General features: G+C 33.6%; 1 protein-coding gene across 1 annotated transcript; it reads left to right on the plus strand.

Annotated features, from left to right (window-relative positions):
* The first annotated feature begins 1,048 nt into the window (after positions 1–1,048).
* Positions 1,049–14,816, plus strand: LOC123705507 (DNA-binding protein D-ETS-3-like). Its single transcript, XM_045654302.1, has 4 exons — positions 1,049–1,545; positions 9,161–9,528; positions 13,259–13,342; positions 13,856–14,816. The coding sequence occupies exons 1-4, from the start codon at positions 1,541–1,543 to the stop codon at positions 13,870–13,872; spliced, it is 474 nt and encodes a 157-aa protein (XP_045510258.1). The 5' UTR covers positions 1,049–1,540; the 3' UTR covers positions 13,873–14,816.
* The last annotated feature ends 1,534 nt before the right edge of the window (positions 14,817–16,350 follow it).

The following is a 16,350-nucleotide window of genomic DNA, read 5'->3' on the forward strand; positions in this document are numbered from 1 at the left end:
AAAGTCTGATAATTGTGGTAAAAAATAAATTTTTATTCGAAAGAATACGTGTTACAAAAATTGTATATTTAAAGCAGACGTTGAATGTTTTCGTTTTTTTATATGTATAAAAATAATTATAAATAAATTATTTGTAGATAGTATTAATTATTCTAAAATAACTGTAAATATATAATAACTTAATATTTATAGAAAAAAAATAATATAAAAAATTAAAAATAACCTCGACTTAGAGCTAACTAAAAAACCTGCGTAGACTGCGTATGACTATCTTTCCCGTACTACTCAATATGATTATCTTTCTAGGGTTAACATGCGATCTCTCTGGGTAATTAAGCAATATTATTTCCTTTTTGCCCGTGTACTGAATGTTAATTGTAACGATGAGTGTACGGATATTACGCCGAACTGTCATGCTCATTATGAAATGTTGATACCATTGACGAAGCATTTCATTTACAGTTCCCGTTATAGCGCTTGGATCGGATGGATGCCTTTCAATACTTTTGGCGTCGTTTTCTAATAATGCGATATTTCACGTGTAAAATAATATTATATAATCTATAATATAAAAATGAATCGCAAATGTGTTGGTAAGCGCATAACAACTAAACCGATTTCGTTAATTATTTTTTTATTACATTTCTTGAAGTACGAGGATGGTTCTTATGGAGAGAAAACGTAAAAATGTACCACGGGCGAAGCCGGGGCGGACCACTAGTATATTATAAAATTTAAGACACTTGTGTTTATTTGTTTATTGTGTTTTATAGTTTTTATGCCAGGTTAAAATTGTTATACCTAAGGTGCTATGGAGATTAGTCAATACTAGATCGAAGTAGCGGAATCACGGCGCATCTACCTGCGTTGTGTTGGCGCCGAGATGTACTTTCTAATGCCGTTTTAGGTATGGTATTGCGTTTAAATGAGCTAGTGTCTGTGGTCAAATCGACCAGTAAATAAATTGGTTATACGACACATTTCCCTTATGCCGGATGCAATCAATTTGAGTGGCACAGCGCAGGCGCGGCATTACAGTCGCTGGAAGGATACGGTTATGTTACCACCATAGATCTTAAAAAATGAACTAATTAATCCGAACTCATTCTTAATAAAGAAAATAAATGTTAAATGTGGTGTGACGTTAATGTTTAGCATTCATGTGCTGTGATGTGATTATATTCATTTAAATATCCGTTTTTATCAGTTTCTTAAAGTGAGATATAGAATTAAGTGTGAACTAACTCAGAACTTGTATGGTTATGTATTCAAATACTCTACTGTATTATTTGTGATTATAAAGTTGATTTGAAATTTTATAAATTGGACATGATCGTCAAATACTTTTAAATATTTCGCCATTAAATAAAATGCTAAAAAATTAATAAATACGAGTAAATACGTGTGATTTGCATACAAGATACTTGCGGTAATTAAGGAAAAGTGTGTGGTATCACTGCAATGTGATACCACACTAATCGTCACCACGGATAATAGCAAGAAACTTGAAAAGCGACCAAAAAGAAAGAGAATTTCCGATATGAGGTGAGGTTTTATTAGTATGCAATACCTGTACAATTATTGTCATATATTACAAATAAATTTACCACTAGTAGAAGAACGAATTATTAAAAAATGTAACTAACGGTTAGTACTTTTTTTGAATATGATTGTACACTGTACGTGTAGCATGCGTAGGTACTAAAATATTGTGAGAAATTTTTCAAGTTGATATCACTTCTAATTGTGCTTCATATTGCGAGAACAGAGTGACAAAACGAATATAAATCAATCAGATTTTTATTCTAATAATTAATTTGATAACCCAAAATAAAAATGAAATTTTGATATTTTAATTGATACGCGCGTAAAAGCAATTTACCTTAAAAATTGTTCATTGTCGAATCTTTGCTAATTTACAATGAAATTTAACAGATAGCCTAATATTTTTTATCGCGCGTATTGATAACTGATAGTACCTAATAATTATTCATCATACATTGTTATTTATAAATAAATATAAAAAGTTCTCTAGTATCCGAGTATAAAGCAGTTTTTTCACTTATTTTTGGTTTCCTGGTATGGTTTTCATGAAACCGTTCAAAGTAGGTATAGTAAGGTATGTAGATTATAGGTACAGTTTGATACAGTCTTTATCTCCAAAACTTATTGACCGAGCTGACGTTGACATTATTTTCATCTTGCTCATAATGTAGTTCTTATTACGATGGCATAGTGAGTATTTTAGGTTCTACATATCGATGTGATATCGCGTTGTCGTCATGGATCCATCTTTGCTAAAAGCATCATTTGCCTTTCATGGTCGAGCATTTCTAGGCACTTGATCAGAAGTATGATTTTTGAAATAGTCTAGCGTTGAATACATAAAGAACATTGCAATTTTCCTGTACCTCCAGTTTTTGTCAAAATGTAAACTTGAAATTATTTTTCTTACTTCACAGCTCTTCCTTTACCTATTTTCACTACAAATTTAATTAATCCTCAGAAATTGTTGATAGAACCTTTAAAAAACGGTGCAAATATTAGTAAAAGAAAAAAATATGGACGATGTATCAAAAGAGTTGATATTGGAACATTCGAACCGTGCTATTTCTAATTTGTTGTCCACACTGCAAACACTCCGAATCTGGCTTTAATTAAAATTGTTTTTTTTTTAATTAATTTTATCTAACGTTTAATTAAAATTAAGCAATTTCTTATGAAACTAGATAAACGGGTGTTCTTTTACAAGTGAAATTAATCTCTAATACGTTGTTATACAAATAATAATAAATTTGATGACTAATTCATTGTGTTAGGTGTTTTTAATTAAACGTTCACCTGTATATTAAAATGAATTAGTCATCAAATTTATTTAGTATTTGTATAACAACGTATTAGAGATTAATTTCACATGTAAAAGAACACCCGTTATTAATTAAACGTTCACCTGTATATTTAAAAAAAAAAATTAAAGTTCTTGTAATCAAACGTAGTAAAAAAACACGCTCTAATACTCGCAAATGGGTCAAAAATTGTGGGTCATGTATTTTATTGTCATCGATCCTTGAAGTGTACAAAGTTTGATTTAAATCTGTCCGTTTAAATTGTGTCCAAATTAAAAGCATAAGAAGTAGGTTGCATACAAATATATTACCTATATTATTCAAACGTGGGCCTGAGGATAAGTGCATCACAGAGTGTATACGTAGAGATGTTTCAATATTCAATATATTCTATATTCTCTATATCATTATTAATTTGTACAATGAGCTGTAAATTGTCTTGTTGATATGTTTTTCAGACCTGAAGCTTTCGTCAAAAATAATCTTAAATTACGTGCTTCACGCACACCGTTAACAAAATTACTTAATGAAAAAGTTCCAGGATTATTTGAATTGAAAGTCATCCGAAATAACGTTGTAAAAATTCAACCCCACTCCAGCGAAGCGTTTAAAATAGTAACAAAAGAATTGGACACTAAAAATACTGAATATTATACTTACAAGCCGAAACAAGAACGAAATTTTAAGGTAATATTGAAACATATGCACCCATCAACTGACACTGAAGATATTAGAGAAGCGCTTGCTGCATTAGATCACACAGCTACTAACATATGGAACATAAAACAAACGGGGACTAAAAAGGCTTTAGATATGTTTGTTATTGAACTACAACCAAAGACAAATAATAAGGAAATATACAATATAAAAGGACTTCTAAACTGTCGCATCAAATTTGAACCTCCTAGGCCAAAGCGAAGTATACCCCAATGCTCAAACTGCCAGGACTATGGGCATACTAAAAAGTACTGTCACAGAAAACCTAGATGCATTAAATGCGCTGGATACCACACTTCCGCTGAGTGTTCGCGCAAGGAAAGGTCCGAGGAAGTTAAATGTGTTTTATGTAATGGTAACCATCCAGCTAATTATAAAGGTTGTTCAATCTATAAAGAACTCCAACAGCAAAAATATCCACCACTTAGAAATAAAACTTATGCAACTAATAGTATTACCAACTTACAACGAGATCATCATAAATTACCTGAAACAGAATCTACCAACCGAACCAAAACTTACGCTGAAGTAACTAATAATAACCGAACATCAAAACCAACAAAACATAATAAAGAAAACGACAAAGATCCAACTAATTCAGAACACATATATGAACCAACTGTCAACTCAGGTGACTTTAAGCAAATTATGAACATGTTCAGAGAAATGATGCAGCAAATGACCACCATGACGACTCTGCTCATGAACCTCATGTCCAAACTGCATTTACATTCAGACCCTTAAAAATTGCCATGTGGAACGCCAATGGGCTATCAAACCATGCTCTCGAAGTAAAAATGTTTATGAACACTCATAATATAGATATTATGCTGATATCTGAGACGCACTTTACCGCTAAGAGCTTTTTTACAGTGCCAAAATACAAATTGTATAATACAAACCATCCTGATGGTAAAGCTCACGCAGGTTCAGCTATATTAATCAAAGATAATATTAAACACCATACTACAAATTTCTTCTCTAGCAATGAAATCCAAGCTACAAATATTATAATACAGTCCTCAAATGGTCCGCTATTGATATCAGCCCTCTACATGCCCCCGCGACACAACCTCAAAAGCGAAAATTACACCTCGTTTTTCAACTCCCTGGGCCAGAAATTTGTAGCGGGAGGTGATTACAATGCGAAGCATACCGACTGGGGATCAAGAATTATAACTCCTAAGGGCCGCGAACTTGCAAAGACAATCCATCGTCTTAACCTCAAAGTCTCGTCTACCGGAGAACCGACATACTGGCCGAGTGACGTTAAAAAGAAGCCTGATCTAGTAGATTTCTTTGTCACCAAAGGCCTAACGATGTCATCACTACGCTGTATGTCTAGTTTCGACTTATCTTCTGACCACACTGCAATTTTAGCTGAACTATATAACGAGCCCTTACAAGTTAACACGCCGTGCAAACTTCATAGTAGAAAAACTAATTGGAATGAATTTGCACAACAAATAAAAGAAACAATGACCACTAATATCCCACTTAAATCCGATGATGACATAACTAATGCTGTGGAAATATTTAATAAGTGTGTTCAATTAGCAGCCTGGAAATCTTCTCCCGATATATCAAAGCAATCAGATTGTGTACCTACCTATCCACAAATAATTACAGATCTCGTACAAAAAAAGAGACAAGCTAGGAAAAAATGGCAAGAATCTAAATATCCCGAACACAAAAGGTTGTACAACAAGCTGGTTAAAAAATTAAAATATACACTTGAAAAAATAAGAAATGAACATCTGGAAAATTTTATGCGTGACCTGGACGCTACTCCTGCAACGGATTATTCGCTTTGGAAAGTCACGAAAAATATTAAAAGACCGATTACTTTCCAACCACCCCTACGCAAACAAGATGGAAATTGGGCGAGAAGTAACTCTGACAAGGCAAAATTATTCACAGAACACCTATCCGTAACATTTACTCCAAATACAGACTTAGGTTCAACAAAAATAGACGAAGTCAGGGATACTCTGTCTCTTATACATCAGCTTTCTCCACCGATCAAATGCTTTACAAAAAGAGAGGTGCAACAGGTCGTACATAAACTAGATTTAAACAAAGCTCCAGGCTATGATCTTATAACGGCAAAAACGCTCAGAGAACTACCAGATGTCGGTATTACATTCCTAACACAAATATTCAATGCTATACTGCGTCGTGAGTTCATTCCTGAACAATGGAAAACAGCCGAAGTAATACTTATTCTCAAACCTGGAAAGGAGCCGGATAAAGTAACATCGTATCGCCCCATAAGCCTGCTGCCCATACCATCTAAAGTTTTTGAAACTCTTCTAATGAAAAGACTCCTACCTGAAATAAATAAATTACAAGTAATACCCTCACATCAGTTCGGATTTCGTGTGGCGCACGGAACAATTGAACAAGTTCACCGGCTCGTTGAAAAGATTAATACCGCATTTGAGAAGAAATTATACTGCTCGGCAGCCTTCCTCGACATCTCACAAGCATTCGACCGGGTATGGCATGAAGGTCTGATGTATAAAATACTTAAAATACTTCCATCCAGATTTTATTTATTGTTAAAATCATACCTAACTCAACGTCACTTCTACGTAAAGGTGGGAGACGAAAGATCCGATATACACGACATCAAAGCGGGTGTTCCACAGGGAAGCGTAATGGGTCCCATGTTATACCTTATATACACATATGACCTACCTGTAACTACGAATGTACTTGTGGGAACTTTCGCAGACGATACTGCACTGTTGGCTACTCACGAAAACCCTGTAATTGCGTCCAATATTCTGCAACGGAATCTAAATGAGATGTCACAGTGGCTACGAGATTGGCACATCAAGGCTAACGAGGTCAAATCGGCTCATATGACCTTTACTCTTAGACACAACTCTTGCCCTCCTGTTAAATTAAACAATATACAAATACCCCAATGCGAAGTAGTGCGATACTTGGGTGTACACATGGATAGAAAACTTACTTGGAAAACACACATTTTTAATAAAAGGAAATCTCTTGGGCTACAACTTAGGAAGATGTACTGGCTACTGTCGCGCAAGTCCGTCCTGTCGCTGGATAACAAGCTACTCCTTTACAAATGCATACTGAAGCCTATGTGGACGTATGGAATTGAGCTATGGGGCACGGCATCAAACTCCAATTTGGAAATCCTGCAACGGTTCCAATCAAAAATGCTGCGGATGATAACAGATGCCCCGTGGTATGTCACAAATAACCAACTACATCGTGACCTGAATATACCCCTAGTGAAACAGGAGATCTCCGCAAGGCTGAAAAGCTACGCAAAACGTTTAAAAAACCATCCAAACGCACTTGCCTGTAATCTGATGGATACGGAAATCCGACATTTTAAAAGAATTAAAAGAAAGGCCCCTCAAGACCTCATAATATGAGGTCTTAGCATAATATAATGGATTGGTCATTGGACTAATACCATTCAAGTCATTTATTTTACCTTCATAACCTCTAGCTAAATGCCTATTTTCAGGCAGATTGCAAGAAAAACCAGATATTAAAAAAAAAAAAAAAAAAAAATTACGTGCTTCACGCACACGTACGTTGTCCTTTTACTAATAGTCGAAGTTTGCTATTTTTTCAACAACTTTTTGATTTCTTGTTGTTTTGGGAAGATCGAGAGTCAGGGAGATTCGTTGAGCCCACAGTTGAGCCCAAAGTAAATTCGTTTATCTAATGTCTGTTCATAAAACAATGCGGCAGCGTTTTATTGTAATTTAAGAAAATAAAAGAAAACTTATAAAAATAATTATTATTTACATACTACAACATAACATCTACAATATAAAGAAAATTAACATTTTTAACTTTAACCTTTTGAACGCCAATGACATCTATAGATGTCATGCGCAATCGTGCCCTGTGCGCTAACGACACCTATACATGCCAAGAAACAGATCATAGATAAATACAAAATAAACATATTAAACCTTTACTTTTACGTGTTTTATTTATACAGTTTATGAACTGAATCCCCAGTTATTACATAAATATACACAGTAAACAAAATTGCCAAGTAGTTATTCAAATATTTGATGACAAAAAATAACTTAATTAATGGCTAAAACAGCATGTTCTCTCGCGCCAATGACATGTATACGTGCCTACTAGTGATGTAGTGTAATATTCAAGTAACTTCATTAAAATTTCAGCGAAATTACTCTAATTCGCTTAATTTTTGTAATAACTACAAAAAAAATATATAAGCTTAGTCACTGAGAAAAAAGGTAAATACTACATTCTTTGGTATAATACCATATTGTCTATATTGTGGATATTGTTGATTTGAATATTTTCCTTTTCGCCAATCATGCGCATCCCTAGCACAGTATCGATATGCAATCCCTTCTGCGCCATTGACATGAATAGATGTCGGACTGGTGACGTCGTAAGCGCGTGCCGTGTTGTTAAGTGCGGAAAGTTGTAAAAATATTTTATCGAGAAGGTATCTACCAATATTATAATCAAATAAGTACAAGGCTATTAATGAGCATAATAATTATATAGATAGGTAGGTAAATACAAGGCTGTTAATGAACATAATGATTATATACAATTGTTGATTTTTTATTATTTTTTATTTTATCGTCACAAACACAATGTATGCGTTCTAGCATAATATTTATTGTCCATGTAATGATAAAAATTCGCTTAGGTCCAAAATGTATAAATATCTCTAAAAATCTGTAGGTACTTACCTATTTAGCAGTTTTCAAAATTTATTACCTAATAAGTCTAATCAGTGCCTTTATTAGAATATTCTTATGATACAAATTGTCGCTATGTCATATCAAAATATGGTAATTGACCTAAATAGGTACCTACATATAATTAGTATTTGTAATAACTCAAGTATTAAACCAAATGATTGGAAAATAAATATGTAGTTTTAATGCAATTCCCTTTATTTAAAGGTAATAGTTGTTTTGATATTTACAAATAAACACTCCACAATAATACCTATAGTTCATATAAACTTAATAAATAAACTCGATAAGTTATAATAATATACAGCTACACATCCCTAATCAGAAGCGAGAGATTATAAAAAAAAGGATGGTTGCCCGCGCCATTGGCATGTATACATGCCAATGGGGCGTAACTGATAGAGAATAGTGCTGTAACTTGCTGCAATTTTATATGTATTTTTGTATCTCAAAAGGTTGATTTTTTTTTGTTGATAGTTGCTATAAATGTGGTCTTAAGTTTTTACAGTAGGAGATGAGGTTAAATGAATATTATTTTTGTGTTATAAGCTGTTTATTCAAATATTCAGACGTGAATTATTATGTTTATCGATAACATTTTGGACTCCCTACTATTTTCAAGGTTATCTCATTGAATTTGTGGCTTGGCGTGGAGGGCACGGCGATGCGTTTTTGCTCTGGCGGTCAAAAGGTTAACCTATATCTAATATAGTAGAGTTATTTTAAATTTAATTGATTAACATAAATTAAACCGCAACATATTGATTCTATGATTCATCAATATACCAGTAGGTATATCCTTTGGCTGTCTGATCTCGTCCCTATATTATCTAATAATATTTTTTTTTGTCCTAGGATCGACGTTCGCGGACTAAAGTGTGCGACCGCACTACGGGCCGTCAAAGTTGCGATGTACGAAAGTAGTTGCTCCTACAGCGGGGCTTTAGAATTAAAACGAAGCTCTCTTAAAGAAGAACCCTGGCCTGCCACAGAATGGCCACCGTACCGCCTCCACCAGTCCACGTTCGAGCAATTGAAACAGAGTGTAGAGAAAGCAAAGGCCGCGCTTCAAGACAGATCAGGGCTTCTGGGGACGGCGACGGCGTTCGGTGACTTTTACGGGGGACAACTGGGGCAAGATGGCACAAGCACTATTGGCTTCGGACGGACGTCTAGGACAGAGGAGTCGATGCTCGGATCTGTAGATAAGAATAAAGGATTAGGTAAGTTTGCGAAAGTATCTCTGTCTGTCTGTCTGTTACTCAATCACGCCTAAACTACTGAACCAATTTGCATGAAATTTGGTATGGAGATATTTTGATACCCGAGAAAGGACATAGGCTATCTTTTATTGCGAAATATGTACCACGGGCGAAGCCGTGGCGGACCTCTAGTAATCTATAAACTTAGTAATGACTAATGAGGCACTGGAATCCTGTAGAGTTGTAGCCAGGCCAATTCATTGTTAATAGGCCGGTTGTATAACTTAAACAAATTGTTGTATTGTGTAAATTTACTAACTGAACGTTACAAACTAACCCGGTAACTATTGTATTATACTACTCCATATATTGTATTGTATGAAATGAATAATAAAAAGTTTTCATTTTTTCATTTTTTCATTGTCAGTAATATTGTTCAATTATATCTAGTATTTAAATCTTAACGTTATTTGTTTATTTAATTTTTTTTATATACAAAGTAGCTTATCGCCGGCGGCTTTACTCGCGATTATTAAAACTTAACAAATTATATAAAAATTTCCTTAAAACCTCCGTCGGTAAAAAAAACCGCATCAAATTGCGGGACGCGACATTGTTTTATATTAGGCAAACATGACGAAAGAAATAATTGGATTCGTATATAAACACGAATTTATGTTAATAGTACGTACATATTCAATTCATGCATTTAATAATTTAATGAGCGCCTCGTATCCGCGCTTTGTGCAGTGACCTTAATGTATAAATAGGTAGGTACCTATATTTATTTGTATATTACTTCACAATGCATTCAATTTCTTTTTTAACTGGACTAAATTACCAATTCCTTCTCGTACTTCTTCATATTACATACTCAAATATATGTTTGCTTTTATATGAAATATTGAAATATTATCATTCGTTTTCTCCATGTAAGATTCGTAAAGGAGATAGTTAACATAGCAGAAAATTATATCGATTACAACGTGCTATTTGTGATTTTAATATTTTACACCTTATCCTACCGCAATACGTTATACTTTTGATTGTAGGCGTTTAAACCCTTTTGATAGCTCTGGGAGGCTGTAGGTACAGCAAGGTGGGGTGTTTCTTTGGATAACAATCTCTCAAAGGGAGAATATCTGGGCGTGCGGGTTACCCTACATCCCTACGGTTGTCATAGCAACGCGACGCCCACGCCCGCCCCGGCTGGATCATCGCTGCCTTATAAATACTATTTGAGCAAAAATAAAATTTTATTATCTTCGTACAGTTCATTATTCCGAAAGTTACCCGGGGGTGCAGCGTTTCCCGGGGATTAACGAGGGGGTCGATTGTCAAGGAAAATGTGCAGCTGAAATTTTCAACACTGCATTTCAAATGTCGGTAGCTGAGGCAATAGGCTCGTAGATTTATATCATTTCGCTTAGGTATTTGAAATAAAGTTGCCTTTTTTAATATTCTCTAAGTGTTCAAGATATTTACTTATATTGGGATATTGTGTACAAGACCACCTCTTTAACTTTTGATCTACAGCTTTAATTTGAAGGTTCAGTGGTTTATTTATCTTACATGCGATATACTTATGTTATTTTATAATATTTTCCAGCTTCACTTATTGTTGGTACTTTCAATTAATTAAATATGTTTAAATATTAAATTAAAAAGAAATATTATAATCAAGAGTAAAAATTATTACAGATTAAGTATTTAAATATATGCTTTAATTCTTTCACAAACGCACATATATTATATTAGATAAACATTTATTTAATTAAACATTTGAGATGGCTAAGAACTTTGAAAGAGCAGAGATACAATACATTTTTCTTCAAACACATGACATAAATTATTACCATAAAAACAAATCAAAATAAGATTGCCGCTCTTATAAGTTTTATTCATATCCGTTTGAGTCCGTTGCGATGATATACAGGCAACTCCAGCCAAGAATATCAAGCAAGTAACAAAATGAATACAAACGTGAATATTTACATAAATGTATTGAAATTAGTGCAAAATCCACGTGCCAGAAAGAGGGTAGAGTACCCTTGCTATAAAGTTTATATTACTTAACCTAACCATAGCTTCGCTATAACAAGCTATAATAAATCTATGATCAGTTTATTGAATCTCGTAAAGTTTTATCTGATTATCATTCATTTCTAGTAGCCAAGCTTTTGAAAGTTTCTTCAGACATTTTTAGCTAAACTTGCGAAATTAACGCAGAGTCACAATGTAAAATAATTGGAATCGTCGTAGAAAATAATTTTATGATAGATATAGATTTATATTCAATCCCTTAAATGTAGTAAAATTGATGTTTAAATCTTGTTTAAATCTTATAATTAAAATTGAATGGTTTACTTTTAAAATAGGAATAATATAGAGTACGTAATATAGTGCCGTTTCACGTGTGTATAGTTGGTACATCAAGTGCTTTATTGCTTAGCATAGCGTTCAGTGAAGTAAGCCATTGTATTCGGTCATTAGGAACGAGCGTATTAAAATTTATAAGCCATCAGGGGCTAAGCTAAAGAGTTGTTAACACGAAAATGATTCCCTCCCGCCCTGTGGGATCTCAAAACAGTTCAACCATCATCAATTACGTACGTACTTTAGATTGTATCGTGATAAAATATATATCAATAAATAATAACTCGCGCGATGCGTATATTGATTTTTTAATGTTTATTGCGTAAGGGCTGGGGTTGTTTCATAATTTATATTCATTAGTGAATCGGTTGCTATTCACCGGCGAGGTTAATCAGAATCAATGACGAGTTTTACAGATCACAGATAATAAAAATAGATTATGCGTGTTTTATGGCGTTTACTATTATTTTCACCCTTTTAACATTTTTGCGAGTTCAATAAAAAAGACAATGTATAAATTTAATTTTATGTGAGTTGTAACTTGTAAATAATAAGTCCACAACGATCGTTAAAGATATTATTTTTGGACTTGGACAAAATATATAATACCGCAAAGTCAATACGCTTATTGACAATAAAAATTCCCACTCATCCCTCGGATTACCAACAAACAAACAATTATAGGACAATCGAAGGGCACTCGTGCGCGAAGTATAAATCAGGGATGATAATGGGTTAGATAGAGTGACACGATTTTTAGTTCGTATAGCTGACAATAGATGGCTCGCGTCATAATTGCGCACGCGCACGACGTTGTTTTGGTGCCACTTCATGGGAACCGTGGCGAATACAATGAACACTTAATTGTGCGAAAGGAACACCAGTAATGATGCGATGTCCCCCCGGCCGTTAGATTTATGCGTTCTGCTCGACCCGAAAGTGCCTCAGCATATTTATACAATAAATAAATAGTTTGAAAACATATTGCGCAGAGTAATTCCGGGTTCACAATGATGCGTTAAGTTTTTAGCGTGGGATACTCGATGGGGAAGTGATCGGTATTGGGGATGGGTTAATTTAATTGTATGTATTGATACAGAGATAAAAAAAAACACAAAAGTCCACATTTAAAAAAAATACGGAAGTTAATATTAATGCACATAATTTGGTGTTGGCTGATTATAATTTGTTTACTAATGTTGACTACAGTTGTAATTCTATTTTTTTTTTATAAGATAGGTACATTAAAACAGATAAAAACCTCAATTTTAAGGCATAAAATCAATAGATAAATTAGGTAATTTTAATTTAGAAGCCCAAACTTTTAACAATGTTCGTCTAATCTTCGTATATTTTAATACCGATTAATTTTTAGGTACAGAAAAATTATCAAGCGGATTAAGTAAGGGCTACTCTACATCTAGTCTCAGTGACTCGTTAAGGTCAACCAAATGTTCAGGTAAGTGCCCTAATATTTACGTTTTTATTTTTTAGTAGTGCGTCTTATGTTTCTCAGCGATGCTTTGTAAGGTATTATTATTTAGGATGCTATAAAAAAGGGGAAGCATCGTGTTTCGTTATCACAACTTATATATTTTACTAACGGGATATTATTTTATCGTGTGATTTAGTGTCAAAAATCTTTTTGAAACGGATTTCTTTATAAATAGACCCTCTGCCGTATCGCTATGTTATGATTATACGCATTGGCATTTTTATTTGCATTGTAAACGTTGACAAGACCTTGTTTTAAGTTTTCTTAAAATATTACTAGAATGAATCGAAATATGAAACTTTTCTGCTCCATGTCCTTTAAATACTTGGTTTAAGACTTATAAAATTTAGGTAAGTAGGACCCCACTGTAGCACACGGTTAGGAATACAAATGAAATTGTATCCAGTCAACGTAATATCTATTTTATTTAGCAATTTATTCACCGGCATGGTATCTTCAAAGTAAATAACTTTTCAGTTATCTCGCCCCAATGACGTCACCGTGGCAACCTGATTAATGACGTCACGCCCCTAGTCTGCTATCGCAAAAACTGATATATACATATATTCAAGTTATGAACATACGTCCCTGATATTAAATGGCTATTCAGATAACTATTATTTTCCAACCCCAAACGATTTCGGTTGTGAAAAGTTTAACTCAGTTTAATGGAAAGTGAGAATGGACTATAGAACTCTATTAAATAATTTAGAACTGAAGGGAACTGTTATGTTCATGTCTAAATTATATTTCAAGTTATGTTAATGAAAAATATGTAAATGAAACTAAGTAATGTTTCGTTTACATATTATAGAGTTTAACTAACAATTTTAAGTCAAGTGGTATTGTGGAGTAAAAGTTCAACCAGTTCACGGTCGTTTTAACGTATTTTTTTAATTCTTGTGCTACTAAACTAAGTCTCAACCAATGGAAAGCAAAGCTAGTTTGTGAATATAAAAACACTTGGAAGATAGTCTATGCGTTTTGCTTTACTTACTGCATTTTACTGAACACTTCAATATAATATATCAAACGAAGGGAAGAATTTCTTCTTGAAGTAAGCCATCAAATCATTATATCAAATCTTAAATTGACCTAGAAGCAATTGTGACGATAATTAGTCGGTCACAAAGATTTAAAGTGGAGTAGGCGAAGCATGAAGTCAAAGAGAGATGACAATTAAAAGTTATCGTGTACGTCAAAGGAGCGGTTATTTCGCTCCGTGAGCCGGTAACTATTTAAGGGTTGGAGATCTTACAAATAACTTTTAATGGTTAAAATATTAGAAATGAAATATACAGTGAGATGAACAGAGTTTTATTTCGTGTTAACTGGAAGAATTCGGTGGATAGAATAGAAAGAAAAGAAAAAGGCATAATTACCAACCTTCTACAATCTACATAGGTTGAATAAGACTTGTCATTAAATACATGTTATAATAAATTATTAAAATAATCGGTTTGAAATTATTATAGAATAGTATTAATAGTACCTATTATAATAGTGGAAATTTAAGTTCAAATCCCAGGAAACGCGATAGAATGCGTAGTATTTTATTTTGTAACTTCGAGCATTAACTATATAATATAAGACAAAGTAAAAAACAGTGAAATGAACAAACAGATCCACATTGGCCACCCAGGGCCGTGACTAAACTTCGGCACGCGTCGTCACATGTTGCATGTAATTAAGAGCTCTCGATGTTGAAGTGGCACTACCATTCGATACGTTCCATAATACCACCCTTATTTATTAATGATTTATATTTAAAATGTGAGAAAAAATATTTTGGTATTGCATTGAAGATAGAGCAGTAGAGACGCACTAAGTAACTTGCACTATAAATAGAGCCTATATAAAATATGTAGTACAGAGAAATGAAACTGCTCTGTATTCAGCTTTAGATATTTTCACATACTTATTATTAAGTTCAATGTACTTACATTATCCGCTTCACCGATTGGTTTGACCGAAAATATTATATTAAAAAAACTGTATCAATTTTAATTGGCAATTCAAACCAACAAGTATTCAAAGAACATATTCCAGAGATCATAATCATGTTCGAATAATGTGAGGTCCCGTGAAGGGGTCAGATCGACCCCAGCAAGCGTATCCAATGATAGCGCGTGCATAGCTTCGAGAGTTCACAAATTTGCGGTGACAACCGTACCGTAGCGTTGAGATTTTTCTCATGGTATTACAATGGTACCTATTACAAAAGATCAGATATACATTTTACTGTAACATGTAAGGTTGACTAAATAACGTAAGTAGCTGATCAGGTTCGTGATTTAATTTTTTTCGTTTTTAAAAGTACTCACTTTTCGATTGTTATTATGTGAAGGTAGACGAGAAACGAGAAACTAATGTCTTTTTAAAATAATTTTCTCTGAAACACCATATTAGAAAATTAAAAAAAGTAAAACATATAGACGCTTTACTATCGAGTTTTACCTGTTCTTATACAAAGACCAATCTAACCTTAGCCAATCGACTTAAAAGCAATTTTACCAAATCGCTATTACGGATAGTATACTAATGATAGTGCATCAAACAGCTTTCCGAATGATACTCCATTGTAAGTATCGTCAATCATTCCGATCGGTTCCGGTAGGAGCGGGCTAACTGGATGGGTGGAGAGACTAATTTGTTGCGCTACCAGATTAACTATTAATGAAGACGAGCTCGTGAGAACTGTGGGGAGGAGACACTTCCCTGATATTAAAGTATGGAACTATATGTGATATCTAAAAGGCAAGTTTTTCATTGGTTTTCACTTATGATTGATTTTTTTAGATAATCATTAGCGAAATTTTTGTATCTATTGGACATAGATCTGATAATAATTAATATAAAATTCATAAACATACATATAAAATATGATACGTATGATGATAATCTATACTAATATTTTTAAAAGGAAAGGTTTGTAATTATGTATGTATGTAAACTACTGGACCGATTTTGAT

The sequence above is a fragment of the Colias croceus genome, chromosome Z, assembly GCF_905220415.1.
Source record: "Colias croceus chromosome Z, ilColCroc2.1".
Taxonomy (NCBI): Eukaryota; Metazoa; Arthropoda; class Insecta; order Lepidoptera; family Pieridae; genus Colias; species Colias croceus.

Excerpts from the sequence above, each read along its gene's own strand:
- LOC123705507 (XM_045654302.1), top strand. Across the intron at positions 9,529-13,258 it reads AGATAAGAATAAAGGATTAG|GTACAGAAAAATTATCAAGC; the intron begins GTAAGTTTGCGA and ends ATTAATTTTTAG.